The 27,552-nt window shown below is 33.9% G+C and overlaps 1 protein-coding gene across 1 annotated transcript in view; it reads right to left on the bottom strand.

The window, feature by feature from the left end:
• The window catches only part of LOC114333091 (voltage-dependent calcium channel subunit alpha-2/delta-3), a 174,388-nt gene that overhangs the window by 82,438 nt on the left and 64,398 nt on the right, over positions 1-27,552 (bottom strand). The window contains exons 7-8 of the mRNA XM_028282924.2: positions 25,132-25,379; positions 4,307-4,523 (exon numbers count right to left, since the gene is read on the bottom strand). Coding sequence (XP_028138725.2) covers positions 4,307-4,523; positions 25,132-25,379 — 465 coding nt within the window. The remainder of the gene's footprint in view (positions 1-4,306; positions 4,524-25,131; positions 25,380-27,552) is intronic.

Here is a 27,552-nt window from a genome sequence, read left to right on the forward strand (position 1 = left end):
GCCAAAACATCGCAAACCCTGGACTACTAAAGGTATCCGAATATCTTCCAAGAATATGCGTTCTCTATTCTACATCAAGAAATTTACTACCAACGTCTCTATAACTGAAATCACCAAGTATGGGCCATTCCACGAACACACGCCTGTTTTGGATTACTTCGACAACGAATATTTTACTGTGCAACATAAGAAGTACGAAAGTAAATGGCGCTAATAATTATTCCAATAAACAACAATGTAATTTGCAATTTACTTTCGTTCTTCTTATTTTGAACAGTAAAATATTCGTTGTCGAAGTAATCCAAAACAGGCGTATGTTCGTGGAATAGGGTATACAGGGCAACATATCTTAAACTTATAAAATCAGCTAAAAAAAGTCTACTACCAAAACCGTCTGGGAAGCTCTAAAAGTGTTGCAAAAGAAACTTGGTCCATAATAAACGATCTTCGAAATAAAACCCACACTGCTCAAACATTTTCCCTTCCAGACCCTGAAAATCTAAATAAATACTTTGTTAAAGTGAGTAAAAATATTTGTATTTATTTTGCTCAACAGGCCATGTAGGCCCTGGGCGTGAAAAACACAATTACATTTTTTTACTATACATATCTACAATATACAATATTAATTTGTCTATTAAAAAATACATCATATAAATATATACATATATATAGCTCTCATTTTACAATTCATGGCACATTGTTCTGTTACAATTTCTCCTGTGCTCTTCTTACCGCTCCTCTCCATTCTCTTCTTGTTTCTCCAGTTATCTATTTTTAATTCTCGTAAATCTGCTTGTCAAACCATCTTTTACGGGGTCTTCCTTTCCTTTTTTTCCCTACTGGTTTCCTGTTTAAAATCATCCTGGTCATTCTATGGTTTTCCAATCTTTGCACATGTCCCACTCATCTTATTCTATGCGTCTTTATTATTGCGGTGATTTTTGGTTCCGTATACAGCTCTTCCCACTCTTTATTTGTCCTTCTTCTCCATCCCATTTGTGTATTTATGCCTCCGTAAATTGATAGGAGAATTTTCCTCTCCCATCTTTCTAATCTTTCTTCATCTGCCTTTCTTAAAACCCATAATTCGGCTCCATATAAAACCGTAGCTCTAATCACTGTCTTATAAATTCTTTCTTTTGTTTTTCTTGAAACAAACTTAGACTTCATTAAGGATCTCAGCATTCCGTATTTCTGGTTGCCTTTTGTAATTCTGGATTCTATTTCTTTATCCTCATGTCCATTTTCCATTACTTTCACACCAAGGTACCTACGTAAACTCTTCCACTCTGTCAAAACTGTATATGTAATCTTTCTCCCCTTGTATTTTTATAAACTCTTCATTGTCTTGCTGCGTATCACCCATTATCATGTATTTAGTTTTCTTTTCATTTATCTTTAGGCCAAACCTATTTGCTTCTTTTTCTATCTTTTTCACAATTTTTCTCAATTCTTTCTTTGATTTTGCTAATACTGTTAGATCATCCGCAAAAGCAATACATTGATGTTCATTTTTAAATATGGTTTCTTCAATTTTTATGCTGCAATTTCTCATTATTACTTCAAGAACAAGATTGAACAACGTGGTTGACATCGGGTCACCCTGCCTGAGTCCTTGTTTGATTTCGAAGTCCTCTGAGATGTCTTTCCACACTACTTCGCTTTTCGTTTTTGCCAACATCATTTAAATCAAGCTAATCAATTTTTTGGGGATTTGTAATTGCTTCAGAGCACGGTACATTTCTTTTCTATTTATACGATCATATGCCTGCTTGAAATCTACGAACAGCGCATACAGGGTCGTTTTGTACTCATAGCAATTTGCTTGTAATTCTTTTAGCGTGAAAATCTGGTCTGTTACCGAATGGTTGGATCGAAAGCCTGCCTAGTACTCTCCCACAGTATCCTCCATGTATTCATTCAGTCTTCCACGTATGCATTGTGCTATTATCTTATACCCTGTCTCTAGGAGTGTCACTCCTAGAGTAAAAATATTACATCAACTATTTTGCCACAAAAAGATCCCATTTCCTATCTCCCTAATTTAAGAAAGGTCTCGAATTCATTATTTATAAAACCAGTCCATAAATCTGAACTGATCTAAACAATCAATAGTATCAAAAGCAAATCTTCTTGTAGAACTGATGGTCTATCGATAAAAATGTTTTCTAATCTCCCAGAAAATGTGTTGGAAGTCCTCATCTCACTGATTAATGATTCTTTTGAGAAAGGCAAATTTCCAGAGAGCCTAAAGACTGCCATCATTATTCCTCTTCATAAGGGTGGTGAAATATCTAATACCTGCAATTATAGACCTATTGCACTACTATCGGTACTCTCCAAAATTATTGAGAGACTGATAAAAGCCCGACTTATGTCCTTTCTCGTTGAAAACAACATTTTATCACAAAATCAGTTTGGCTTTTTAAATAATAAATACACCACTGATGCCATCTTTTCTGTACTACATGAGGTTTATCAAGCATTGAACAATAATCTTCACACTGCCACCGTTTTTTGTGACTACGCCAAAGCTTTTGATTGTGTAAATCACATTTTGATAAAAAAAACTAAATTTCTACGGAATTCGAGGTATTTCTTTGAGTTGGTTCCAATCTTACTTGGATGATAGGAGACAACTGGTTAGAACAAATGATACAGACTATAGTCTCAAAAACATTGTATGTGGGGTACCTCAAGGATCAGTATTGGGTCCTCTACTTTTCCTTATCTTTATTAATGACATCACTAGTTTAAAAATCGATGGAAAAATCTTCCTTTTTGCTGATGATACCAGTATCACTTGGAGCAACTCAAATATTGCAACTCTTCATGCTATTATAACTTCTGATCTACTTACAATAAAAACCTGGTTTGACTCTAATTTACTCTCGTTTTACGTAGATAAAACAGTAGCATTATCGTATAAAGGAGCTCTTCAACCCTTACCTCTTAGTAACAGCCAGATCAGTACCGTTGATTCTGTAAAATTTCTTGGTATTTTTTTAGACAGCAACCTTAAATGGTCCCTCCATATTAATTTATTAAGGAAAAAACTATCTTCAGCTTGCTATGCTATAAGATCTGTTTCGAATGAACTCAATTTAGCATCTTCCAAATTAACATATTTTTCTTTGTTTAAGTCACATCTTCGTTATGGTCTTCCTTTTTGGGGTTCTGGTACAGCTGCCCAATTCGATGTTATTTTCAAATTACAAAAAAGAGCAATAAGATATCTGTTTGGCCTCAGAAGAACAACACATTGTAGAAGTTACTTCAAAGATCACAGAATTTTAACCCTTCCATCTTTATATATTTTAGAAGCTGTTTGCTTAATTCGTAAACATCTACATGTCTTTCCACCAAGACCTAATCATGACTACTTCACGAGAAATTCTACCTTTGACGTCTATTTACCGACCCCGTCATCTGAGTTAGTAAAGAAATCTATATTATATTCCGCAAAAAAACTTTACAACCATCTCTCTCTACAACTTAAATCTGCAGCATCTTTCCCCAAATTCCGTAAACTGACAAAAGCCTACCTGTCCGAAAGACCATATTATGCAGTAGAAGATTTTCTTAATCAATAACTAAGAAATTACAGTATCCTTTGCACAAGTAGTATTTTTATTATTATTTTTCATCTATATTTGGGTGCCATATGCAGCAGCTTAACTTTTAAACTTAATTACTAGGTAGACTATGCAATTTGTAATATATTTAAATTTTGCAATTGATTAACTGTTTAACTTCATTATTATTATTTTTTTAATTTATACTGACGATTTATGTAATTTTAGTAAATTGAATTGTTATTGTTTTGTTTTCTTGACTTTTTGTAAGCTTTGTCGATAAAACTGTACAATTTTTCATGACAATAAAGCATATTTCTATTCTATTCTATTCTATTTAATGGAATGGAATGTAATAATGAGAAGAATAGCTGTAGTAACGAAGTTAAAAATTTAGAAATAAAGATATAAGGAGAGAGCTGGAGCAAGAACCGATAATGAGGAAGATCGAAAACAAACAATTGAACTGATTTGATCACATAGAACCAATGGAGCAAGAGAAACTAACAAAGAAGGTACATATAGCCAAAATGGGGAACCAAAGAAAAAAGGGAAGGCCGATGAAGACATGGATGGACCAGATCCATGATATAAGTGAAAGGAGAGACATGAATAACCTGGCCAACAATAGAAGCGCATGGAAGAAATGGATAAGAGGCGGAACCCTACATCCGACGCCTCACTACGGATAATGAGAAAGAAGAAGATGTTTCCATTAGAAAACTTACCTCTGTTTTCGCAGCACGTGTCTTTCATTTCTTGGGGATTTGTCACTTCTTTTCCGACCAAATATCCAAATATTCTAACAGGTATATTAGTATCATTGTGAAGACGATTGTATTTGGTAACTATGTCGGTAATGTCCTCATTTATTCCATCAGTAATAATCATTATTGCTTGGTTGCAATTACTATTCTCATCGGTACAATTTCTTCTTATTCTGTACTAAAATTGGATTGAATTAGTACACACCAGGTGTAATTCTGAAAATATATATATGATATTTGACTGTTTTTAAAGCAATATTTTTATAGTAAAATATGGAACATGATTTTTATGGTCTGCAAAAGGAAATATGGCGGTTTATAAGAAGTCAAAGAATGGAGATAAAGGAACTAATAGCACCAAAACACGTAGAAAAGGATACATGGGTATCTAAAAAAGCTCTATGCAGTAGAAGAACAAAGGGCGCTAGAACTGGAAACACTAGAAATTACCACAAATAAAGAAGTTAATATTATTAGGCCGACGATATCTGCCTGTTAGGCCAAAGGTTCCAAGATGTAGCTGACCAATTGGAAACACTTCCCATTGAAGCCAATAAAATAACACGCTCTTTACTATCGACAACATGCAGATTGAAAATGTGGAAAACTTTACGTATCTTGGAAGTGTCATAACAGAAAACGGAGGTAAGGGAGACGATATTCGTATGAGGATACGAAAAGCTCAACAAGCATTCAGCATGCTCAACCCTGTTTGAAGATCTGGCGAATATACTACAAGGACAAAGATCCGAATATTCCAGTTAAATGTCATGTATGTTCTACTCTATGGATGTGAAACCTGGAAAGTAACAAAAACCCTTACAGACAAATTGGAGGTCTTTGTTAACAAATGCCTACGAAGAATTGTCCGTATTATTTGGCCAAACATCATCAGAAACGAAGATCTGCTACACCTGACCCAACAAAGGAGAATAGAAAATGAAATAAAGTCCAGAAAGTGGGATTGGATCAGTCACACACTACGAAAAGATAGTTCCAGTATTGCAAAGACTGCGCTAGAGTGGAATCCCCAAGAAAAAAGAAAAAGAGGTCGCCCAGCACAAACTTGGAGAATCATCATAATCAAGATAAAAGGTCAAGGAAAGTCTTGAAATGAGTTGAAGGCCTTAACGGAAATTAGAACCCGATGGCGCGTTTTCACTGAAGCTCTATGCTCCACTTCACTAGGAGTTCAAGAATATTATATATATATATATATATATATATATATATATATATATATATATATATATATATATATATATATATATATATCAACATAATAGCAAAAGAATTCAATACGACAATTTCATCTCAGAGAAGTGAAACAATAGTAATCAGTAAAGAGCCAATCAGATGTAAAATTGAAATTGATGGCATATGTATTGAACACGTAATGGAAATAAAATACTTTGGAATTACAGTGTTCAGCTACGGAGACCTGGAAAAAGAAGTCAAAGTACAAAAAGCAAATAGACTGGCAGGATGCCTTAATAACAATATACATAGTAACACTGAGATGAAGTCAAGAATTTATAAAGCCAGTGTAAGGCCAATAGTGACATGTGCATAAAAAGTGAATCATATATTGGGTCTACCCCAAAATCCCGACAACCAAAATCTCGACAGCCAAAATCCTGACGGCCAAAATCTCGACACGCCAGAAGCCCGACACGCCAAAATCCCGACAAGCCAAAACCCCAACACGACAAAATCCCGACATCCAAAATCCCGACGGTCAAAATCCCGACAAATCAAAAATCCCGCCAGATTTTCAAAACTATAATACAAAGTATCTATCTATTTTTGTTACGTTACAGTATTATTTCAAGCATGAAATTTATTTATTTATATTTAACTAATATTCATCATCTATTTGGAAATAAATTAAAACTGATTACTTCGCGAAGAATTTTTGCATTATTTTTTTAAAATAATTCAGTTTTAAATGGATAACGATACCAGTTTTTCTTATTATATTGGGTCATTAACTTTTAAAAATAGTTAATACCATTATTAAGTAATTAATTTTTCAATTTAAATACTGGATACTAAAATCACAATCAAAATCCACTAGAAATAAACAAACCAACACTGGCGAAGCGTCCATGTAACCACTGTTACCATTGGTAACAGTTAAAAATCTTGCAAATAAATATTTTATGACGATGAATATTTCCATTTTACCAATATTTTTACCAATAGAAATATATTAATTATTATATTATGTTTTAATAATATTACATAATTCAGTAAATAGCCAACTACCCATAGACACACGAAAATATTAGCGAGTTTATGTGACTCAGTTACACTTTATTATACTCTGTTACCAGTCTCATTTGTGGTTACAATGGTTATATACTCGTTGTCTCTCGGGACAGGCTAGTGTCTGAAATTTTTAAAGGAGCGACGCGACGGCCGGTGTAAGCGCGTTACCCGGTGTATCAGTAGCCCTGTTACCAGATTTTAATTTGGTTACAGTACCTATAAAAAGTGTGCGTGCAGTTAACCATGGATGAGTGTCGCTGCGTAATCGATCAACTACTTGAAAAGTAATTCTTCTTGTATAACTTTGAAGAAAAAAATGAGATTAAAAATGAAAGACCTATTTTAAACAATTTAAAAAAGGAATCAACAAAAGTAGTTCAATATTTTAATTTAGTTGGTACAGTGAAAATCCTTGGTTATATTATGGTTGCAAGAAAAATATACTGTATTGTTGGCCATGTCTTCTGATTTCTACAGAAAAATGGGTGGACCAGGTTCACGATTTAAATAGTTTTAGAATTTTAAAAAGGAGACATGAAATTTCTCCGTTACCTACATGTAAGGTGTATACCCAATTTGATTCAGTTTGGCAAAACAAGAATCGAAAGTTCTCTTAACCAAGCTTTTAAAGCAAATATTGTTAAACATAATGAGTTTGTTAAAAAAATTAATAGGTATATCCTTAGCACACTTATAACAGATACCGTATGTTTTTTGGTCAAACAAGAATTAGCGTTTCTTGGTCATTTTGAGGGCGACGACTCTAACAATCGAGGCAATTACAGGAAATTGTTAACATTAATTGCCAAAAAAGATTAAAAATTTTGCCAACATCTAGAAACATCAACTGTTTTTTCGAGAGTTTCAAGTGATATACAAAATGATATTATTGAAGCTATATATACATTTAGCCATATCTTCATTTTTTTAAATAAGATTTTTTTCATCTGGTTTTGGTAACACTTTAGAAAAAGTCACTCGTCGCCACTGCAAACCAAGACACTTGAATGTTATGAGGAGCAGTCCCGAATCATGATTTACAATATATAAACTTTGTAAATCATGAGTTGGAATTTATACAACGTACATACATTGTAAATCATTATTAGGGAGTACTCCTTGTAATAATCAACGTTTGTTGGTTTGTTTATTTCTAGTGCATCTTGATTGTGATTTTAGTATAGGTATATGAATTGGTACTGCATTTGAAAAGGAAACAATAACTATTCAACATTTGTAGTGATCGAGATTTTTACTTATGCGATGATTGTGGCATGTCGGGATTTTGACATGTCAAGATTTTGGTATGTCGGTATTTTAGCGTGTCGGGATTCTGGCGTGTCGGGATTTTTGCCGTCGGGATTTTAGCTGTCGGGATTTTGGCTGTCGGGATCTTGGGTGCCACCGGCATGGGAAATAAGACCCGATAGACCGCGCAAAAGATGGACAACCTTCCATATCAATCCTTAAAAAAGAAGAGTAAGTTGCTTATAAAGAGGAGGTAGAAGAAGAACTTTAAAATTGTCCGAATTTCAAAGTTATACATTGGTTTCGAAGCACAACCGCTCAGTACGTTATAGATTATTTGATTTCGTTGTAAATTAAACGAAAATAAATTAACTAACTTTTGAGTTAAAATATGCCTTATATAGGATTATCGGACGTGTAAAGGGAAATATTATTGGTCTTGTGTAGCACGTAATGCTCTCAGAGGGACATAGCTGCAGAGGTAGGCGTAACACAAGTCGTTGTGTCAAGAACCTATGATAGGTATCAGGAATTAGGAAAGCTTAAAAATAGAGCCAAGGCAAAGTGGCCAAAACGTAATAACGGCTCGCCACGATCAGATGGTTTCATTGTCAAAGCAGCTAGAAGAGATCCAACAATTTGTCACCTGCAGGTCCAAATGCAGCTTTTGGAAGCTACAGCTGTAGGTGTTTCAGTTAAAGCGATAACAAGACGAGCTGAAACGAGTTTGTGTCCAAGGAGTATACAGCTGGAGACAGTTACGTGTTCGAGAATTATCCAGGCAGCACAAGATTGATAGGTTAAATTGGTGTATTCAACACCAAAACTGGAACATTGGGAATTAGAAAAATGTTCTATTTTCAGATGTAACCAATATATAATAATATTTGTGTAAAGTCAGATAACCAACGAATTCGTGTATTTAGATGGCCAGGAAGGCAACCTGAAACGGAAAATGCCAGATCTGTTCACAGATGTAAAGGAGGAAGTGTAATATTCTGGAAAGACATTATGACTGGGAAAAAAATGCTTTATTTTTCATCCAACTGATTTTATTAGCTCGCAAGTATGTTGATTTGGTTCTTGAACCTGTAGTTAGGTTCTATAGACGTGCAATGGGAAAAAATTGAGTTTTCATGCATGATAATGCACCTCCACATACAGGCAGAGCGACTACGGATTTCCTTGAAGCAGACGATATCACTGTTCTGTACTGGCCTACTGGCTCACCCGACCTTAGCCCTATTGAGCAATCAAATTATAATGGCAATAGATTAAGAAACCTAGTAAGATCCCTTAACATGGTGATCGCCAGCACACACTTAGTAAATATTAATATTCAATTAATAGTTATCATTAAATTCAACAAAATGAAATAAACAGTTTTATTTATATTGTGGATAATAATTAACTAAGGTCGATTTGCACACATCGGTGACCGTGCCGTGAACGTGAATTGGACGTGATTCTACCGGAAACGTAAAAATATTCTTCTGGGAAAATAAACGGCCCAACTCACACACGCCCGGCACAGTATTCAGACAGTCATGTCAGTGTTCTCGACGTGACCGTACCGTATAGATAAGATGTTAATTGAATTAGTGCGTATAAGTTCGGCTCTTTTTGATTTGTCAAATTCTAATTACATGGACACAGCATATAAAAATGGGATATTGAACAAAAGTGGAGTAGAAATCCTTTTATGTTATGAAAGTTATTTTTAGATATTGTTTTTGAATTTTTTAAATTGCGTTTTTTATATTTTTCGCATTACACAGGATGTCCCGAAAAGATTGATCATAAATTATACCATAGATTCTGGGGTCAAAAATAGGTTGATTGAACCTCACTTACCTATATACAATAGTGCATACAAAAAAAGTTACAGTCCTTTGAAGTTACAAAATGAAAATCGATTTTTTTTTCATATATCGAAAACTCTTAGAGATTTTTTATTAAAAATGGACATGTGGCATTCATATGGCAGGAGAATCTTAAAACAAGACAACAGTGAAATTTATACATCCCATACAAATTTTATGAGGTTTTGTTCCCTTAAACCCCCTTAAACTTTTGTGTACGTTTCAATTAAATTATTATTGTGGTACAATTAGTTAAACACAATATTTTTAAAACTTTTTTGCCTCTTAGTATTTTTTAGATAAGCCAGTTTTTATCAAGAAGCGGCTTATTTTTTAATATGTTTACATAAAAATTGTATGGGGGTTTTGTTCCTTTAAACCCCCCAAATGTTTGTGTACGTTTCAAATAAACTATTATTGCGGTACCATTAGTTAAACATAGTATTTTTAAAACTCTTTTGCCTCAGTATTTTTTCGATAAGGCACCTGTTATTGTGATGTGGCTTCTTGTTTAATATGGTTCAAAATGTACCTAAAAATGTAAATTATAAATAAATTTTCATATTATTACCAGGTCTCTATATTTGTACTTAAGCATATACAAATATGTGGTGGATTTAAAAAATATTCAAAATATCTCGATAAAAACTGGCTTTTCGAGAAAGTAGGTACTAAGAAGCAAAAAAGTTTTAAAAACACTGTGTTTAACTAATAATACTACAATAATAATTTAATTGTCAGGCATTTGCTGCAACTGAATACAAAGAACGGCATGACTCGGTAGGAAAGATGCTTCATCAAGAGATGGCTATCAGGCTGGAACTTCTCCAAGCGGACCATCTCCCATATTACCAATACGTCCCTGAGAGTATGACAACTTGAGAATGACAACTACAAGCTGTACTGGGACCGCACTCTACTCACCGATCAAACAGTGACACATAATAGACCAGATCTCGTACTAGTTAATAAATTAACGACGATACCTATTATTATGTCTACTACTGGAGTCATTCCGAAGAACCTCCTCGAAAGCATAAAAACGCTGGGTCTAAATGAACATATTTACGAAACTTTACCAACGAACGCAACGGCTCGATGTGTATGAAAATTTTTGTGAGATACACCTGCATACCAAGGCACCTAGGACTCGATAACACTAAAAGAGTCCCACCAGAGCTCAATCCTGTGATGAGTCAATTTTCCCCTTAGAGAGAGTGTGAGCCGTATGGCTAAATCTGGATTTAATAGGAACATACACAAAAGTTTAGGGGGTTTAAGGGAACAAAACCCCCATAAAGTTTTTATGTGGTGCACAAATTTCACTATAGTTTGTTTAGATATTCCTGCCATAAGAATGCCACATGTCCATTTTCAATAAAAAATCTCTAATAGTTTTCGATATATTGGAAAAAATTGACTTTCATTTTGTAACTTTAAAGGGCTGTAACTTTTTAGGGCTATTTATGTGCACATTTGTACCTACTTATGTAAGTTAGGTTCAATCAAATTATCTTTACGAAACTTTACCAACGTTTACCAACGAACGCAACGGCTCGATGTGTATGAAAATTTTTGTGAGATACACCTGCATACCAAGGCACCTAGGACTCGATAACACTAAAAGAGTCCCACCAGAGCTCAATCCTGTGATGAGTCAATTTTCCCCTTAGAGAGAGTGTGAGCCGTATGGCTAAATCTGGATTTAATAGGAACATACACAAAAGTTTAGGGGGTTTAAGGGAACAAAACCCCCATAAAGTTTTTATGTGGTGCACAAATTTCACTATAGTTTGTTTAGATATTCCTGCCATAAGAATGCCACATGTCCATTTTCAATAAAAAATCTCTAATAGTTTTCGATATATTGGAAAAAATTGACTTTCATTTTGTAACTTTAAAGGGCTGTAACTTTTTAGGGCTATTTATGTGCACATTTGTACCTACTTATGTAAGTTAGGTTCAATCAAATTATTTTTGACCCCAGAATCTGTGGTATAAGTTATAACCAATCTTTTCGGGATACCCTGTAATATCATAATGTTAACTATTTGTATAAAAAATTAAAAAATTTCCATGAGTTTACTTAACTCGTTTATCAGAACACTTGAGATAAATAATTGGAAGACGTTCTAGCTTCCAGTGTGAAGCTAGAACGGCTGGAAGCTGGTGTGATAGCTTTTCTCCAGTGTGTTTTTTAGTTAGATATACTTCTAGTTTGCTCAGCAACAACATAAACGAATTCTGAGATATTCTGAAATATTCAAACAACTTGTTTCCATCGTCCATCAACTCTTTATATTATATACTCAACTAAACTTATAGACCAGGACATTTAGCACTAAAAACACAGGAATAAATAAATTTTTAAATACAGCACCTAGAGACTTGCAGTTTTTTGCATTATGTTCAGAATGACGTCAGGAGTCTACTATTCAAAAATGGGTGGAAATGCATAATTGCACTGTAAAGTGCATAAAATGCATCCAAAATTGCATAAAGATAAAAATAAAGTCAAAATCAGTATACTTAGGAACAAAATTTATTATTCGGGGTGTTTTTGGCGTCACTGAATACGATTACGCCATCAGAACGGGCGGAGGTAAATTCCTCACCAACCATTAAAAACATATAATCCGACAGGTATTTTCCTCACCAAATTTAAAGGTTCATATTAATCCGGCAGGTATTTTCCTCACCAACTCACTCAGGTAATAAAATAAAAAGGTAGATGTAATTTAAGAATATTTATTATGAAAGAATTCGAAATCGGAATATAAAGTCGTTAATTTCCTTACATTATAATAATAGATTATAATATAATAGGCAAAACGTATAATGGAGGAGTCAATGGAGTTTTTGCTTATGGAAAAAATCAAATAAGATAGAACTTATAATTTCATTAAGAAATGTTAAATAAACAACATATCAAAAAGTAGTAGGTACTCCAAAAGTGGGTGCTTCACTTTTTATTAAACAAATGAACTGCGAAATGAATTGTTTTTTTAAATGCCGACGAAAATTATAAATTTTAGAAAAAAACTGACTTAAAAATTCTACGTAAAGAACCGAATACAAAGATTTGTCTAATATTAAATCTACAGCTTCTATAATTTTTTTATTTAGAACGCTCAAGTCACCCTTCTCACAAACATTGGCGCACTTTATAGAAGCGTTCAACGCTGCGCGCGTTTGAATTAATTTATTATAAAAATCGACAAGGAAAAAGCTTTCCTGTAGGCTGTATACCATATAATACAAAAAACGAATAAAATCCTTTATAAAAGGTATATATTTAAAAATCCCTAAAAAGGGCTACATCACAGAACTAGTTTTCGATTGGTTGACCAATCATTTTAGATAAGCACTGATGATGTGTGCTTACAAAATACCTTTTATAAAGGATTCTATTGGTTTTTTTTAATTTATTATAATTTCTTAACTAAGTGATCAAACTAAATTTTACAAATTGGAGACGAAAGAAGAATATTAAAGCTTATCTTACAGTTGAAATAAACAGAAAAATATGGGCAAACGTACGGTGTGGGCGGAAAGTGAGACGTACATGAATTATAATCAAAAATGGTTTAAAAATGTGTAACTAATACAATTTTACCTATAGGACTCTAAAATCTTACTAAACAACTTACTTATTAAATATCTTACTAAACGATATTTTACTCAAAAAAAATCAACTTTACGTTTTTAAGTAAATTAGAAGCAATTATTTAAGTTGATGGAACTTTTAAATACTGCACAAAAACACAAGGCCCTGAGCAAGGGATTATAATTTCTGGAAAAACCAACTTAAGTTTAAGAAAGTTTAAATTTCTTTTCACTTTCACTTTGTAGTACCTAACTACTTGCAATCAAAACAATGTGGAATGCTCTAATAGGTCTGGATCCCGCGTATGAAAAAAAAGTTGATTAATAGCAAGCTGAAAATTTGTTAATAGCTTAAGGGTGTCTAGTCGGACAAACTTTGATATATGGGAACACTGGAACAGGGGCAGTTTTAATTGTGGAACAGGTTAAAAATTTGGAACGGTCAAACCACGAAAACGGCACATTTATTTTGTCCGACAGAACAAACTTAAACTCTCCGAACAGAGATTAAACTCTCATGCAAAAATCAGACTGCTATTTATCACCTGTCATAATTCCTGTCATTTGACATATTCTACATGTTCCACTCATTAAAACGCCCATTTGGTGATAAATAGCAGTCTGATTTTTGCATGAGAGTTTAATCTCTGTTCGGAGAGTTTAAGTCTGTTCTGTCGGACAAAATACATTTGCCGTTTTCGTGGTCTGACCGTTCCAAATTTTTAACCTGTTCCACAATTAAAACTTTCCCTGTTTCAGTGTTCCCATATATCAAAGTTTGTCCGACTAGACACCCTTAAGCTATTAACAAATTTTCAGCTTGCTATTAATCAATTTTTTTTTTCATACGCGGGATCCAGACCTATAAAAGTTTTAATGAACGTGGAAAACCTATATTTAGTAGAATCTCAGAAATTTATAAGACTTAAACTTACAGGACCTCGATTTTTGACCCTTCGCTTCGTTATCGAACGTATTCGCTTCGTATCTGTTTAGTGTACAGATAGCGAATGATCGATAACGAAGCGAAGGGTCAAAAATCGAGGTCCTGACTTCTTACACCTTGCCAGTACTTACTTGCCTACTTCACAATCATTCGTATATTCTGATTCTGATGTTAAATCAAGAGACAGAATTTTTATATACCACATACTAGAAGCTTGCAGTAGGTGAAATCTACAACCATGTATTTCAGTGTTCGGACATATTTGAATGATTTCGTTATGTATAGCTTTTTCAAAATCTATAAAAATTTTACTAGGAAAAAACTTAATTTTGAGAGCTTTAAGAATTTATGATTTTAACAAATAAAAAGATTTTTGTAAGTTTATGTTTTTTTTTTGTTTGGCAGTAAGCAGTATAATAAAGAAATACAATGCCCATTAATTAGCCCGTGAATAGTGAAAGATTGCAAATAATATCTGGTACAGTAAGAAAATGTGCCATCTATATAATATATAAAATTCAATGTGGCTAAAAGTCTTACATTTGTTTCACTATTATCTTACCTTTGACACAGTTTATAGAGAGAATATTTTTCCCCTTATTGAACCTTATCAATATTGGAAGGAAGTCCACCAGGCATCATTTTTTGTCGACAATTATATATTTTGTCTTATGTAACTTATAACGCATATTTAACGTATATATTTAACGTATATTTATTATTAACGTATATTTTTTCTTATATCAATCGTAGAATTGTTTCAGGCTGCAAGCTCTTGGCGTATAATTTTTGCTGGTTTTTCAGTAATATTCTCTTCGGCTTAACGTTTACAAGAGTTAGAAACAATTTTCCGATCTATCTACTGACGATCTGGTACATGATTATGTTGTAGGCTGCTTCTAGAAATTGTAATATTTGCACCAATAGTAAACAATTTCGCACTACAAATTGTTTTATTACACCTCCAGTACACTTCTTCACTTTTTAAAACTTTCATTTTATAAAACTTTCACTTAATAAAAAATAAAATTTTCAAATAGCAGTAAAGGTTTATCGCGATTACTTTCTATTAAATATGCCATTGCATATTAAATATGCCAAAATTGCAATTGCGACTAAAAATAAAATACCATAATTATTAACTCATTAATTATTATAGGTACCTACTGTAATCTTAGAGCAGGTAGATAAATAATTCCCTTGAATGCCTTTTTGTAAAATCTACCTGAAATAATCACTTCGATTTTGGTGAGGAAAATACCTGTGGGATTATGGCATACCCTTCCAAACGCAGGTAAAAGATTATTTTGGTGAGGAAATTACACCCACCGATCAGAACTGATCCCCGGATCACCTGGTGCCCAAGGTCACTGCGTCATCTTCTGGAGTCTGGAGAGACGTCATCTTCTGGAGTTTCGATGGTTTTCGGCATTAAATCGATGCAAACGTATAACCCACGAGTTTTAGGGGTCACTAAGTACTAATATACCATCAGAATTGACCTCCGGCGTACCTGGTGCCCAGGGTCGCTATACTAAGGCACGTCATCTTCTGGTGTTTCGAGGGATTTCGGCACTAAATTGATGGAACTGGACTTTTCGGGAAGTTTTGAGGTGGTTAAACACGAAGATGCCATCAGTACAGACCTTAGGATCACCTGGTGCCCAAGGTCACTGAAAGGGACGTCATCTTCTGGAGTTTCGAGGGCTTTCGGTATTAAATTGATGCAAATGGATTACTTACGTGTTTTTGGAGTTGCTAAACACGAATATGATATCATAATTGAACTCCGGAGTATCTGGTGACAAGGATCGCTATTAGGGCACGTCATCTTCTGGAGTTTTGAGGGTTTTCAGCATAAAATTAATGCAAATGGATTACTCGGGGGTTTTTGAGGTCGCTAAACACGAATATGCCATTAGAACAGACCCACGGAGCACCTGGTGCCCAAGGTCACTGCAAGGGACGTCATCTTCTGGAGTTTCGAGAAATTTGGCATTAAATTGATGCAAATGGATTACTGAGGGGTTCTTGAGGTCGCTAAATACGAATATGCCATCAGAACCGAATCCCGGAGAACGTGGTGCCCAAGGTTATTGCTAGGGGCGTAATCTTCTGGAGCTTCGAGAGTTTTCGGTACTAAATTGATGAAAATGGATTACTTATAGGTTTTTGGGGTAGCTGAACGTGAATACGCCATCAGATCTCACCCTCGGAGCACCTGGTACCTAAGGCATGTCATCTTCTGAAATTCCGAGGGTTTTCAGTATTCAATTGATGCAAACGGATTACTTAATAATCGGATTTTGTAGTTGTTGAACACGATTGCGTCATCAGAAGAGACACCAGAGCACCTGGTACCTAAGGCACGCCATCTTCTGGAGTTTCGAGGGTCTTCGGTACTTAATTAATGCAAATGGATTACTCATGGGTTTTTGGGGTTTCTGAAGATAAATACGCCATCAGAACAGACACCGGAGCACCTGGTGCCTAAGGTACGTTATCTTCTGTAGTTTCGATAGTTTTCGGTACTAAATTAGTGCACACGGATTACTCAAATCTGGTACCTAACGCAGGTCATCTTCTGGAGTTTCGAGTGTTTTCGGTACTAAATTGATGAAAACTGAATACTCATGGGTATCTGGGGTTTATTTTCATCAATTTGATGCCAAAATTCCTTAAAACTTTAGAAGATGACGCCCCTTGTAGTGACCTTGGGCACCAGGTGCACAGGAGGTTGGTTGTGATGGCATATTCATGTTTAGCGACCTCAAAAACCCGCCAGTAATGCATTTGCATCAATTAAATGCCGAAAGCGCTCGAAACCCCTGAGGATGACGTGCCCTAGTAGCGACCCTGGGCACCAGGTATTCCTAAGCTCAATTATGATGGCATATTTCTATTAAGCGACCCCTAAAACCCGTAAGTAATCCGTTTGATCAATTTAATACCGAAATCCGTCGAATCTTCGGAAGATGACGTCCCTTGCAGTGACATTGGGCTCCAGGTGCACATAGGGTCGGTTCTGACGGCATATGCGTGTTAAACGACTTCAAAAACCCTCCAGTAATCCATTTGCATCAATTAAATACCGAAAACCCTCGAAACCCCAGAAGATGACGTGCCTTAGAAGCGGCCCTGGGCACCAGGTAATCGGGAGGTCAATTCTGATGGCATATTAGTGTCTAGCGAACCCATAAAGCCTCCGGTAATCCATTTGCATCAATTAAATGCCGAAAACCCTCGAAAACCCCAGAAGATGGCGTGCCCTAGCAGCGATCCTGGGCACCAAGTACTCCGGAGTTCAGTTCTGATATCATATTCGTGTTTATCGACCCCAAAAACCCGTGAGTAATCCGTTTACATCAATTTATTGTCGAAAACACTCTAAACTCCAGAACATTACGTGCCTTAGTAGCGATCCTGGGCACTAGGTACTCCGGAATGAATTCAATATTCTGATGGCATATTCGTGTGTACCCCAGAAATCCGTAAGTAATCCGTTTGCATCAATTTCATACCGAAAGCACTCGAAACTCCCGAAGATGACGTCCCTTGCAGTGACCTTGGGCACCAGGTAATCCGGTCTATTCTGATGGCATATTCGTTTTTGGCAACCTCAAAAACCCCCGAATAATTTAATACCGAAAGCCCTCGAAAGTCCAGAAGATGACGTCCCTTGCAGTGACCTTGGGCACCAGGTGATCCAGAGGTCTGTTCGGACAGCATATTCGTGTTTAACCACCTCAAAAATCCCCGAATAGTCCAGTTGCATCAATTTAGTGCCGAAATCCCTCGAAACTCCAGAAGATGACGTGCCTTAGTATAGCGACCCTGGGCACCAGGTACTCCGGGGGGTCCATTCTGATGGTATATTAGTATTTAGTGACCCCTAAAACTCGTGAGTAATCCGTTTGCATCGATTTAATGCCGAAAACCATCGAAACTCCAGAAGATGACGTCTCTTGCACTGACCTTGGGCACCAGGTGATCCGGGGGTCTGTTCTAATTGCGTAATCGTATCCATTGCCACCAAAAACCCCCCCAACTAATAAATTTTGTTCCTTAGTATACTGATTTTGATTTTATTTTTATATTTATGCAATTTTGGATGCATTTTATGCACTTTACAGTGCAATTATGCATTTCCACCCATTTCTGAATACACTCAAACCCGCTTATTGGGATAGCCTTTGTGCCAAGTAAAAGTATTCCTATAACGGGGATATTCTAATAACCGATCATTTTTTGCTACTATAAATGTTTCGGGACCTCAAATTTCTATTCCTTAAACCGGGATATTCCTTTAAGAGGTATTCTAATAAGCGGGTTCGACTGTAGTAGACTTTTTTCCTGACGTCATCCTGAATATAATGCAAAAAACTGCAAGTCTCTAGATGCTGTATTTAAAAATTTATTTATTTTGTGCTAAATGCCCTCGTCTTTTATATGGAATCACTATGTATTTGAATCCTGTAGATTTTGGAAGCTATAGATAAGTATGTTAGTTGAAACGATAAGAAGAGTTGCCGTGCCCAAGGATTATATTTTATAGCAGGAGAAATTTATGGGATCCCGAGTTAACCAGGCAGCATAAGACTGATCACGTAAATTGGTGTCTTCAACACCAAAACTGGAACATTGTAAGTTGGAAAAGCGTGCTATTTTCAAACGAAAGTAGGTTGTGTAAAATCTGATGATTAACGAATTCGTGTACTTAGAGCGCGAGGAAGACAAGCAAGGAAGGAAACTGACAGATTTGTTCACAAATATAAAAGGTGAAGGGTCATGTTCTGGGGAGGAATTATGATCGGTAAAAAAATCCTTTAATTTTCATCCAACTAACTTTACTGGCTCGCAGGTATGTTGATTTGGTTCTATAACTTTTAGTTATAATCCAGGGCGCATCTGTTTTGAGATGGACGTTGAGAGGTGACTCAAATTTTTTTGCAGAAATTGCTTGAAAATAAATCAAATAATAATATTTGAGTTATCCCCCCTGTCAAAAAGGTCCGGAACATTGTTTAAATAATCAAAATGGCAAAAAATGAAGGAAAAATTCGATTTTATTCTTCGTTTTTTGATTATAACTTTAAAAGTATTCATTTCCGAGAAAAGTTGTACTAATATAAAAGTTGCGTAATTAAATTTCCTACAATATAGAATTGGTTAAAATTTTAAAAATTGTCACCCTAGTTGCAAAATAGCAATAATTGCGAAGAAAACATACAAAATCAAGTATTGGCATTTTACGTTTTTCAACCATTTATGCTACACTTAGGACCTTCATATTTCACCCAGAAAAACTTTATGATACAGTAAAATAATACGGTAAATTTCATTAAGATCGGTTTAATAGATTTTGCAAAATAAATTTCGCAATCCAGCTTTCGCAAAAAAAATTCATTTTTTCAAAATGTTACAGGACCGAAAATAAAGCAGATAGCAAGTTGAATTTTTTTTGCTTATAGAAATGTACTGTACCTTTCATTTGCAATTTTGCAAAATTAAAATCGACTAATTACCACGGCGTCAGGAAATTTTTTAAATAAACATTAATTTTTGGTGCTAAGCGCAGGACAACGGTGTTCGATTCACACAAGTTGATTTCCACCAAAATTTCTTCCAATCTTTATCTAATATATTATTTTCTTACTCTATAGTTTGCTGTATTTTAATATTTTAATTCCACAAAAATCAAACTAATTTTATTATTGTTTGTGAAATATTGTTTAAACAATTGCATATATTTAAAAATAATAAACTGTTATTCTCTAAGTTAAAATATATGAACAAAGAAAGTTTTTGCTAATAAAAGTGTTATTTCAAAGGATAGAGTATGTGTTTTTATTTTGCAATAAACAAATTTATTTATTTACATCGAAATGTAATAAAAATTAAAATGTATCAATCATTATCAAAGGTCATTGGAATGACCAATCAGAGCAAACTATCCACTGTCCTGCGCGTAGCACCAATAATTAATGTTTATTTAGAAAAATTCCTGACGCCGTGGTGTTAATCGATTTTAATTCTTCAAAATTGCAAATGAAAGGTACAGTACATTTCTATAAGCAAAAAAAATTCAACTTGCTATCTGCTTTATTTTCAGTCCTGTAACATTTTGAAAAAATGAATTTTTTTTGCGAAAGCTGGATTGCGAAATTTATTTTGCAAAATCTATTGAACCGATCTTAATGAAATTTACCGTACTATTTTACTGTATCATAAAGTTTTTGTGGGTGAAATATGAAGATCCTAAGTGTAGCATAAATGGTTGAAGAACGTAAAATGCGAATACTTGTTTTTGTATGGTTTTTTCGCAACGATTGCAATTTTGCAACAAGGGTGACTATTTTTTAAATATTTAACTAATTCTATATTGTAGGAAATTTAATTACGCAACTTTTATATTAGTACAACTTTTCTCGAAAATGAATACTTTTAAAGTTATAATCAAAAAACAAAGAATAAAATCGCATTTTTCCTTCATTTTTTGATATTTTGACAATGTTCCGGACCTTTTTGAGAGGGAGGATAACTCAAATATTATTATTTGAGTTATTTTCAAGAAATTTCTGCAAAAAAATTTGAGTCACCTCTCAACGTCCAAATGTACTAATAGTTTTACAAATGCGTCCTGGTCTATAAAAAATATTAGATGATTCCATATAAGTTTGGTTGTGTGTAGAATAAAGAATGTCCCTTCCGTTGCTCTTTTCTTCAAAGCTTTATGGACCCACAAGCGTTTATTTGTAATGTCTGTTTCCTTTTCCTGTTTTCCTTTTTCATCTAAGAACTAACCGCAGGAAAATCGGAAAATACCTCCATTCTGGTAACTTCCACGTCACGGCACTGTGCTGTGTGAAATCTCGGTCCGGCGAAACACTGATACAGTACTGTCCTATTACGGTCACGTCACGGATGTCTGTGAATCGACCTTAAGACCCGTTTTTTGCTAGCGTATCCGTATGGTCACACTAAATGGCTCTTCTTAAATATACAACATTTAACAGATACAGATACAGCGATACATGCAACTAGCAACACAACCACGCAGACTAGAGACATCTACTTAACGAATGATACACTCAGTACCTGATATCTTTGCTAGCAAGGTCGTGTTATAGTTATTATTTGGTGATGTTCCAACGAAAAAGGATCAAAATGACGTTCGCTTTGAGTAAGTAATATTTTTTAATATTATTTTTGAAGATATTAAAAATATTTTTGTAAAAATAATAAGTAGAGGAATTTATTTAAGCCATATTTATACCATTTATTACAAAAGTATTGTATCAAATGTGGCAGAGCTGCTAATATTTGTTCGTGACCGTACGGGAACATAGGGATATGTGATAAATGATAGGTTTTCTGTTTTTTATTTTTAGACCTAGTTTTACATTGGAAGAAGCACTGACTGTGACAGTAGTAAATTCTTAATGTATATATAGGTACGTAAGCTCCCTGTGTGACCATATGGTCACAGCGTTTTTCTTATGTTTATAAAAAAAGTTAATAAAAACATATTTTTACGTTTATTAAGATTCATTCCATTGTCACCTGCAGTTATATTTATGAAAAAATATATTTATCGAAATTCTGGTAGAAAATGGGTCCAAAAATCCAAAAACATTTACTTACCTTTTTTGGTCACAAAAAGTTGTTAGGTATCTGATATCCAAATATAAGGTTTATGTAAAAAAATGGCGTGACCTTCCATGGTCAATCAATAGAATTTCAATATAAAGAAAATTAGTCTAATCGCAACTTAAGGGGTTCCGTGGGGAATTCTAGGTTTTTTGGGTCGCTGAATCCAATGGAAGTGGTCTGAAAGCCCAAATATTGCCCGTTTAATTGTTATCAACAAATTATGGTAAAATTTGGTATGTTTCAGGTATTATTAGAAGCCCTGTAAAGAAATTGATAGTGTTAAGGTTCTTTCTGGTGTATTTTTGGTCGGTGAATCGAATGCGACTAGTCGAGATTACTCAAAATATGTTCTTATTTTGTTAATAACAAAATAATTGTTTATTTGCCGAAAAGCTCGAAATAATAAGCTATCTACAGCAAGTTTGTAGTCTTTTTCATGTTATTTTTATACGCTAAATCGATTGCCACTAGTCGTGATAGTTTAAATCATGTTTCGACTTTGTTATTAATAAATTATTGCAAATATAACTGTTTGTAGCACATTTACTCACGGTTTTTGCTCTAAATTTTAAAAAACCACTTGGATTGCCATGAAATTCGGCATACACGTAGTTAACGTGTCAAAGAAAAAAAGTGATATTGTACCGATGTGTGCTTTTACCCTGGGGGTGACTTTCACCCCTTTTCGGGGGTAAAAAAGATACCTTCAAAATAAGTCCGGAAGTAAATAAACTGATTAGTTCAAAGCAACTTTTGTTCTATAGAGTTTTTTCACTGAGTCAATACTTTTCGAGTTCTTTGCGAGTGAATAATATGTTCATTTTTCAACAAAAAAACTCGTGTTTAGACAGTTTTTCGCCAATAACTCAAAAAGTAAATATTTTTTCAAAAAAAATTTTCTTAGCAAAAATATAGACTATAAAAAAGTGAAAATTGTGTATGTATCAGGAGAAGCAGAGTTGTAGCTAATGAAAAACAGGTTCATATTCGTCAAGTTCCAAATCTAATATTTCAATATACAATAACCAAAATGAAGCACTTTTTGAGGAAAACTCATTACAACTATTTTAAAGTTTAAAAAAACTTTATTCTTGTTTTTCAAAAAGTATCTATTTTATCAAAAATAAGAGAGTTACGCTCAAAATAAATGTGGTTCCTTTTTTTTTTGGTAAAAGAAAATCGAGAAAATCACCTCCTAATTAGCATCTCAAATGAAATTAATCGTTGCCGCTTCACAAATTGATTTATTTATGTTGGATTTATATGATCTGTAAGTTTAATCTTTTCAAAAGTGTTATTTTTGGAAAAATTTGGTTTTAAAGTAAATTTTTTTTAATTCGTAATTTTAAAAGAAAATTTTTTATATATTTTTTTTATAAATTTTTTATAATAAATTTGATAATTAAAGCGATTTGATAAATTTTTTCAAAATTACTTAAAAATTGTTAGTCATACCAAAAATCTCAAAGAGTAAAATAATGTAGGCTTTGCTTTTTTGAATATTATGGATTTTTTCCTGTAAGACAAAAATTGGTAAAGATTTGGTGTTTCTAAATTTGCAACCGACGAAAATTAAAGATCATATAAATACAATATAAGTAAATGAACTTGTGAAGCTGTAACTATTAATTTCAATGGACATGCTAATTAAGGGGTTACTTTCCCGATTTTTTTACCAAAAAAAAAAGAGACCAACTTTATTTTGTGCGTAATTTGCATATTTTTGATTATTTAAAATACACAAATAAAGTTTTTTTCACTTTAAAAAAGTTGTAATGAGTTTTCCTCAAAAAGTGCTTCATATTTTGGTAATTGTACGTTGAAAAATTAGATTTGGAATTTGACGAATATGAATCTATTGTTCATTAGCTACAACTCCGCTACTCCAGGATCTAGGGACCTCATACATGCACAATTTTTTCACTTTTTTGTAGTCTATATTTTTGCTAAGAAAATTTTTTTTGAAAAATTATTTACTTTTTGAGTTATTGGCGAAAAACCGTCTAAAAACGTGTTTTTTATTTGTTGAAAAATGAGCATATTCACTCGCAAATAACTCGAAAAGTATTGACTTAGTGAAAAAACTCTATATAACTAAATTTGCTTAGAACTAATGAGTTTATTTACTTCCGGACTTATTTTAAAGGAATCTTTTTTCACCCCCGAAAAAGGGTGAAACTCACCCCCAGGGTAAAAGCACACATCGGTACAATATTACTTTTTTTCTTTGACATGCGTGTATGCCGAATTTCATGTCAATCCAAGTGGTTTTTTTAAATTTAGAGCAAAACCGTGAGTAAACGTGCTACAAACAGTTATATTTGCAATAATTTATTAATAACAAAGTCGGAACGTGGTTTAAACTATCACGACTAGTGGCCATCGATTTAACGTATAAAAATACTATGAAAAAGACTACAAACTTGCTGTAGATAGCGCATTCTTTAGAGCTTTTTGGCAAATAAAGAATTATTTTGTTATTAACAAAATAAGAACATATTTTGAGTAACCGCGACTAGTCGCATTCGATTCAGCGACCAAAAATACACCAGAGAAGACCTTAACACTACCAATTTCTTTACAGGGCTTCTAATAATACCTGAAAAATACCTAATTTAACCATAATTTTTTAATAACAATTCTTCTTCTTCTTCTTCTTCTTCGCGCGACTAGGATCACTCCTGTTTGTCTGCCTCTTATTCTGTTTCAGTTGTTGTTGACTGTACATTGTGTTTCCACCTTTTCGGCGGCCTTCCAACGAGTCTTCTGCAATACGGCTTGTTATTTTTACAGATGTTCGCTAATCTATCTGGTTCCATTCGGTTTACAGTTCGTTCCAGTTTTTCTTTCTTGTTTTTATCCACCTTTTAATATTTTGAATTTTGCATCGTTCTCGTATACTTCTGTTGCTTTGTCTGTCTCTTAATGATATGCCCGCTATTATTGATCTTAATACTTTCATTTCGATATTGTTGATTTGTTGTTTCGTCTTTCTTGTATCGGTCCTTGTCTCCGCTGCATATGTTAGGTAGGTTAATAACAATTAAACGGGCAAAATTTTGCTTCCAGACCACTTCCATTGGATTCAGCGACCCAAAAAACCTATAATACCACCATCGAATCACGGCGAGCTAGAATTTCCCGCGGGATCCCCTACGTTGCGACTAGACTAAATTAACAACATACTATTAAAAACTTACTGAAGCTAGTAGCTTGAATGCGACCTCCAAGGCTTGGGTGACCTGTGTCTTTCCCTCGGGTTGTAATTTTTCAACAACATCTTTGAAAATTCTTATATTCTCTTCTGTAGCTTGTACAAGCATATTGTCAAAACATGGGATAGTATAGTTCGTATATACTGTATAATTTAATATATTGACGTAATCATTGTTCGATAAGGTATCCAGAATGGCGGAAGCTGTTAGTAAGCCTATATGGTGAGGCATACCTACCTTAAACACAACAGATAGAATAGGTATTTACATTATATTTCAATTTTTCCTTTTTGTATGTACCGGGTGTCCCAATAAGAATGGCTCTCAGCTATATCTCAGGAACCGTTTATAGTAGAGCTTTGAAATAAAAAATTTTATAACAAAAGTTGCCTCAGGAAAAGCCTGGAAATTATTTTCATAATTGTGGGACCACCGCTAGAGGGCGTAATTGAATATCAAAAATTAAAAAATCCAAATTTTACAAAATTTTCCTAATGAAGGGGCACTGGAAATCCGATCGTCGTATTCTTCATAAAATTCTACGCATACTTGATTTAACAAGTTTAGGTCTACCTTTGGAAATAGGAGGTGGGGGTGAGTGGGAACCTTGTTATGAAAAACAGACTGTGAGTCCGGTTCTGCTTAATCAAATTTTGCAAACTTGGTCTTGTTGAAGATAGATCTTTTTCATCAATGTAAAAGTTATGATTTCGAACCAACTTACTGAGTAATATGCCAGCTAGAATGCGTTATTTAATTTTTTTCAGAAATCTAGTGTTCCTTGGAAAATATTAAATACAAACATGCATTTTTAATACCATATTACAAAATTAGACAAAATTAGCAACAGAATAGCGAAAACCGCATGTTAATACCTTTTTTCTATCTCGAGATATCTTACAAAACGTGTAAATTTAAAAACATGACTGTTACTGTCACCGGTAAACGAAATAATTCATTAAAAGTAGTGTGCTATGGAAACAACAAAGAAACATTTTCCAGCTCTCAACGTATATTAGGTCTTTTCAACGCTTCTCATTTGTTTCGAGCCTCGTTCATATCTCGTATATTAATATTATACACGGATTATACGGCATATGACAGAGGCTCGAAACAAATGAGAAGCGTTGAAAAGCCCTATTACAAAGAAATAAAAACAACTATTTAGTGATGACATAAACGTTCAAATTTTTGCCCATCATTTTCGTTGCAAACATTTACTCTTTCAAGAGTAGATTGAACAGCAGTCTCAATTTCTGCTCTGGATATGCTTTGAATGGCGTTTAGTATTCTCTGGATAATGTATTCTAGAGTAGTGTATGATGGGCAACAATTTGAATATTTAGGTCGTCACTAAGTAGTTCTTTTTGTTCTGTGTTATATTTAATTTTAATAGTATTGCTTCTCTTTATATTGTTGTTTTAATTAATTATATTTTTATACGTTGACATCTGGAAAATGTTATTTTGTTTTTTTTTCCACAGCACACTACTTTTCATTAACTTAGTTTACCGGTGATAGTAACAGTTATGTATAAAATTTACACGTTTCTCGAGATATCTTGAGATAGAAAAAAGGTATCGACATGCGGTTTTCGCTATTCTATTGCTAATTTAATCTAATTTTATAAAGTATGATTAAAAATGCATACTTGTATTTAATATTTTCCAAAGAAAACTAGATTTCTGAAAAAAATTAAATAACGCCTCCCAGCTGGCTTATTACTTATTAGGATGGTTCAAAATTATCACGCTTACATTGAAGAAAAAGATCTGTCTTCAACAAGACCCAGTTTTCAAAATTTGATTTAGCAGAACCGGACTTACAGCCATTTTTTCATAACAAGGTTCCCACTCACCCCCACCTCTTATTTGCAAAGGTAGAGTTAAACTTGTTAAATCAAATATGCGCAGAATTTGATGAAGAATACAATAATCGGATTTCCAGTGCCCCTTTATTAGGAAAATTTTGTAAAATTTAGATTTTTTTATTTTTGATATTCAATTACGCCCTCTAGCGGTGGACCCACAATTATGAAAATAATTTCCAGGCTTTTCCTGAGCCAACTTTTGTTATAAAATTTTTTATTTCAAAGCTCTACTATAAACGGTTCCTGAGATATGGCCGAGAGCCATTCTTATTGGGACACCCGGTACAGTTACGATCACTGAATAGTTTACACCTTAATTTTTATATTGTAATACTGTAAACTTGTAGTGTCGTACGGATTTGATAAATGTCAAAGTCAAAAAATTTCAAAAAGTCAATGCTTGTCAAAAATTTCTAGAGTGTGGAAAAATAAAATAAAACGATATCAAACTGCTCAAAAATGGTTCGAATGCATTTGAATGATGCGCAAAAAGCAAGATCAATTATTGCCAAACTCGAAGAAGGTTGGTCACTAAG

This window comes from Diabrotica virgifera, chromosome 10 (assembly GCF_917563875.1).
Source record: "Diabrotica virgifera virgifera chromosome 10, PGI_DIABVI_V3a".
NCBI lineage: Eukaryota > Metazoa > Arthropoda > Insecta > Coleoptera > Chrysomelidae > Diabrotica > Diabrotica virgifera.